Raw genomic sequence first — 6,000 nt, forward strand, 5'->3', positions numbered from 1 at the left:
AGAGTGGCAAAACTTGACTGCTGGCTTTGGAAAGTGCAAATAATTTAACTGTATCTCCCGCAGAAAATATCGAATACGACAGGTATATTCATTCACTTAATTGTGTGCATGCATGCTTATTTGCTAGTAATACTATCAAAATTATTTAAAACTGGGCTTTATGCTGTCAGATTTTTAATCTCTGAAAGTTAATTTGTTGTTTTAGGCAAATCACGTATCTATTGCTTTGTAGTATGCTTCAGGACCATATTTATAAAATAATAATAATGATAAAATCGTTACCTAGAATAAAGAAGGGGAAAGCCATAGAGAACAAAAACGAAAGAGATTCACCCATGAACTCCTGTAAAGTGTTTATAAATTCCCTTTTCCCTCCTTCATAGACTTTAGTCTAGTGATAATATAGGTAGTTATAAGCTAACAGAAAAACGAAATAGCAAATATGGTCCTAATGCCCTAATACTTGGAAAATAAGAAAAAAATAGTTAATTTAAAAAAGCGTAAATAATATAAAAATATTAAACTCTTAAAACATAACAGAATAAAAAATGAAATTTCAAATCGAAACAAGTTTCCTACTTCTTCATTTTGTTTTCCATCCTTCATTTGCATGAATAACATATATAGCATAAATTTGCATTGTGATGGGTATGAGAAGCGTTAAGGGATATGATAACGTGGATTGGTCTCTTGCTTGTGATATGAGAACACCCAAAATCTCTTATAATATTAGCTAGCTAGGTGACTTGTAAAATCTGTTGAGATGAAAGATTCTCTACAGGGAAATGATAGTGAAAATGCAAAAAGGTGTTATGGGTAGAAAAGGGCAGATTTGAAGCAATTAATAGCAACCAGAGAAGGAAGGGAAAGGAAGGGAAGGGAAGGGAAGGGAAGGGATAAAGATTGTAGGGATTCATGGCTTATTTTGAGGGAGACAAAAACAAAAAATAGTTTTTGCATGAAAAATGGTAAAATTCTCCTTTGTAATGATTTCCCTTAGAAACATTAACAGATATGATGACATGGAATCAGGCGACTGGCATCCAAGACAAGAATGCCAAAAAAAAATTGCCTCATGATATTCAGGTGATCTATAAAACTTTCTGGATGAAGATTCCTTGCGGGAAAAATAGTGAACTGAATTTGAAGGGATTCATTGACTTGAAAAAGATGAAGATGTGAACCAATGAAGAGAGACGGAGACAGCAAGGCATCCTGGATCAATCAGCTATACTGCTTTCAAGCCATGGTTGTCTAACCTACATGAACTGCAAAGTAAGTCTAAAATTCCAAAAATATGAACCAAGAAGAAACAAAAACAATAAGATATTGACATTCGCATTTTCCTATTGGAACTAATTTGAGAAGATGCAATAATCATACCTTGAGTAAATTTATCTCCTTCTCTTATATAATAATATAAATAGGCTATTCTGCTGTTCTCAGTTTTGATACTTGTGTAGTTGACTGATTCTATTAATAATGAGCTTGATGGCCAGGTGGGTGTTATATAACCTACTGATTCAAGAGGACATGATAATTTCATGTTTTGACGATTTCCATGATATATATGAAATGTTTGCAACCATCTGCGGTTTTTCCCTCCCCATGCTCTGATCGCTATATATATATATATATATATATATATATATATATATATATATATATATATTTATTTATCTATTTGCAACTCAAATTCATTTTTTACTATTACTCAAGTTTAAATTAGAATTACAGGGTTAAAACTTTTTAACTCTCAATCTTTCCTTGACTGCAGCAATAAAGTGTAGCTGATGGCGCAGCATAAGCAGCGAAATACGGGAGGGAAGAATATCGAAAGCTGCAGCCTATGTTGGCAAGCCAAATGAAGCATGTTTACAAAATGGATTGTGATTCAATTAGATGTCATGTTTACAAAAGCTTCCAAGCTTTACTACCATGGATGTTGAAACTTTTAAGTCTTCCAAAAAACATGACTCCCATTAGAATTATCTTTCCCGCATCACTCCATTTTCCCGCAAATCCATACCATTTGTCCACACAATCATCCACTGCTTTTATCCGTCGCTTGCAACTATACCCCGTTGTAAACCCCACGTTTCCATAGGCGCTGCAACACAAGAATTATTTATTTATATATGATATTTACTTATCAATTATTTCATTTAATATATAAGAAAAAATAATATGCCGAGCATATTTTATGATGGATGGATTGTAAATTGTCTTTGACAACAACAAAATGAAATTGATTTAAAAGAAATGTTCGTTGCATAATTTACCCCAAATAATAAAAATATTAGGCTTTTCCTATTTAACTATGGATTCTCTTTAATTAATTAATTAATTAATTAATTAATTAATTATTATTATTATTATTATTATTATTATTATTCCGATGACTCGATTAATACCAAAAAAAAAAAAAAAAAAGACAGCATACTTGCGGAAACTGAAGTCTTCATTACCTGACGACTTCGACCACAATATTGAGTACGTTGAAATTGAGAGGATCGTCCTTCAACTTTCGCCTCTCGGATATGCATATTAAAATGACAAAGATGGCCAGATAAGACAGCTGCGACAATATTATGCTCTCAACTATCTTTCCCCTTGTGTTTATCTCTTTACTTGTTTCTGATGATGATGGATACTGCTGCTCATTCATCAATATGAATGATGTATAAGGAGGAAGATACCTGTACATATTTTATATAGACTGATCAAACAAATAAATTAATATTTCCAGTGCATATAAATATTTCCTTTAACTATATATTCCCAAGCTCCCATTATATTTTAATTTTTTTATTAATTTTTTTATCAAACCAATTCAATTTTAATTATTATTGATGACAACGGAGCAACTTCTAGTGGCGGTTCCGTTGCAACAGTTCTCGGATTTAGCATGGAGCTTATCCTTGGAATTTAATACTAAACATAGAAAAACGCAATTCTATTTATTCTTTTTCCTTTTTAAAAGTATTCTAAAAACTTTTTTTCTTTTAAAAAAGCAAGTTTTTAATAATTAATAGATAAAAAAGGAATATATAACAACAACAAGAAATAGCAATTAACAAACTAAAAGAAAAATATAGAAGGAATAGTTTAAAACATTAACTATAACTCAAAAGACTAATATACATCTCATTTTATAAAATTTCATGTTATGTTCGCCCTTCATTTGACAAGACCATCTATAAATTCATTCACCTCCCACAGTATGAGGATACTAAAATTGATGTATAGCATTAGCTTAATGATAATTATATGTATTTTTAATTAAAAATTTTGAATTTCCATACTCAGTTTTCATAAAAATATATTTGATAAAAAAAATTAACTACAGAATATATTTTTGTAGTTATCCTTTTTTTTTTTTTCGTTTTTAATTTTGGCCGAGTAGTTTTCCATTAATTCATTTGCACCGTTTTAGCCGTGCTTTCTAAATACTCATTGCTTGCTTTTGCTGAAGGTATCGTAGGGAATGAATAAAATAGAAGATGAAAAGCCGCTAATATATAGCATAGCATTACATGCATCTGCCTTTTAAATATTTTATAATAATAATATAGGCGTTTTTTGTGTTATTCTTTTTAATTATTTTTCGTGTCAAGAGAAAATGGTAGAGAAAGAGGGAGGGAAAGAGACTCACATCATGACGACCAGTAAAACCAGTATGGCCGGAGATATTATTGAGAGGTCGATGATGGTTTCCCCTGCATACCTTGAATTCACGCTCTGGAATAACAGGCCAACTATTTTCTCCGATGGATTCAGCCCTGTTACTGCCTCAGAGTTCCACTCCATCAAGCAAAACATGAGGATCTGAACCACAATGAACCCAAAAACAGTAACAACCAAAAACGATGAATGCCGCCTTGGAAGCAAGTGAGAATACCCTATTTCCTTTGTATTCTCCAGCAGATACTTGGAGTTGGACTCTACTTTTTTAACTAATTTCCCCACAACCCATATTGAAAATCTCAAGCAGGGTGGAAACAAAGTGTTTCCTAGAAGGACTTGAGGGATAAGTATTAGGAGGAGAAGTGAGTTTTTGCTGAAAACCATCATGTTTTCGTTTGTTGGAACAAAGCCGCAATTTGCAAAGGTTGAAACAGTGGTGAAAACAGAGAAAGTGAACAACTTTAGTCCCTTGCGTTTTAGAACTTCCCTTGCACTTGAAACAAGCGATAGGTAAAGAGAAACTAGAGCAATTCCTAATCCATTAACCACTAAAAGATACCATAAAACTACAAAACCCAAAAACTTCATTGACCGCAGGTGTTGCCCGTCGGAATTGTTCCTGTGATGAGGATCTTCGCCTGATTCCTTATTCTCGGAATCAGGTTTTCTCATCTCACCCGCCTCGTTTATTTCCTTGGAAGTAAAGTCTCCCGGATACGAGGAATTAGAAGACGTACTTCTAACACGGTCGGGAGCAACATTTTCTCCATCATTGTGGCGTACTTCCTTTGACTTGGAATTTCTCAAGAAAAATCCGGCCATGGAAGTAAACACCTCCCCACCTATAAACATCAAAATGGTAATAATGACAAGTTGGGAATTGGAGAAAACCTCCATTTCAACAGTTGACATACTTGAAACTGTTGCTGCAGACACAGAGGTGAAGAACAAATCTATATTCCTAGGTCTAAAAGATTCGGGTCTCGCCTTCAAAACCTTGAGAAACCAGAAACCAATAACAGAAAGCAAGACATAATAGCAAAGTTCAATCCAAAACAGAAAAAAACTTAATCTTTGATGATATATTGATCTTTTAAGACAAGCTAGTTTGAGACATGAAGCATGAAAATGTTGCATGTTTTTCCTAAAACAAGAAAAATTGATCATCATCTTTGCCTCTAAAGGAAAATAAGCAAGGTATAAAAAGAGTAGTATTTTGTTGTTTGACAAAACTTATAAAATGATTTAATAAAAAAATTTTAAAAAAATCTAAGTCAATAAATTGAAAGAATTTAATATAAAAATTAATAATATGAAAAAAATTATTAAAAAAATTATTTATATTTATAATTTGATAAATATTTATTTAACATTAAAAAATTTATTAATAATTTTATTAAAATATTTATTTAAAGATATATATATATCAAATTTTATGAAATTTTTTAAAATTTTACATATTTAATTTATATAGTAAAATTTTTTAATTTATTAATTTTACTTTTTATTTAATTACTTTTAATTAAAAATTTTACAAATTTTATTTAAAGAACTTTATCTAAGCCTTATATACATGGAAAATAAACGTGGGTTTGGGGGTATTTAACGGGAATATTTTGGTGGCATTGTTTGTGGTTTCGTAGGAGGCTGAGTTCTATTTATAGAAATGCCAAATGGCTCGCTGACCACCACTAGAAAATATTTTACAGAATTCCCTCTCACTAAACTATGCTAGGACTTGTCTGGCTTCATCGTGCATTTCCTATATTAAAAATATATTTAAATATTATTTTAAATAATAAACAAGCCTAATTAAGTTAGAATAAACGAGTTAAATCAGGCCTCGAACAAGGCCTTGAAAGTATCAACCGGATTGATCCTACCTATAAACATTTAAAATATAAATTTTTTAAATAAAATCATTTTTTTATAACTTATTAAAAATTTTTCATCAATTTAAATTGATAATGCATTTTAAAGTTCACTTACTAAATTTTTTCAACAAAAAAATATAGAATAAGTTATGTACATAAAGACCTACTTGTCCTTCAATACAAAAAGGAAAATTCTAAATGAATCCATGTTTTTGTTTTATACATTCTTATATTGTTTAAATTTTTTATAAGTAAAATTATTTAATTATTTTTCTTGTAAGTTTTTGGATATTTATCATTTTCAAAAAAAATTTAACACTTCTTAAAAATAAATTTTTAAAAAATAATCATAACACTTCTCAAAAATATATTTTTAAAAAATTATAATACTTTTCAAAAATGCATTTGGCTTCTCAAAATACAATTTTGAGAGAGTTAA

The 6,000-nt window shown here is 30.4% G+C and overlaps 1 protein-coding gene across 1 annotated transcript; it reads right to left on the reverse strand.

The window, feature by feature from the left end:
* Positions 1–1,895: 1,895 nt before the first annotated feature.
* On the reverse strand, positions 1,896–4,857 carry LOC111303480 (putative cation transporter HKT1;4). Its single transcript, XM_022899779.2, has 3 exons — positions 3,656–4,857; positions 2,469–2,699; positions 1,896–2,110 (listed from the first exon to the last, which is right to left on the reverse strand). Exons 1-3 carry the CDS (start codon positions 4,855–4,857, stop codon positions 1,912–1,914), a joined length of 1,632 nt encoding a protein of 543 aa, XP_022755514.2. The 3' UTR covers positions 1,896–1,911.
* Between the last annotated feature and the right edge of the window lie 1,143 nt (positions 4,858–6,000).

This window comes from Durio zibethinus, chromosome 13 (assembly GCF_047325235.1).
Source record: "Durio zibethinus cultivar Kanyao isolate XHJ-2024 chromosome 13, ASM4732523v1, whole genome shotgun sequence".
Lineage (NCBI taxonomy): Eukaryota > Viridiplantae > Streptophyta > Magnoliopsida > Malvales > Malvaceae > Durio > Durio zibethinus.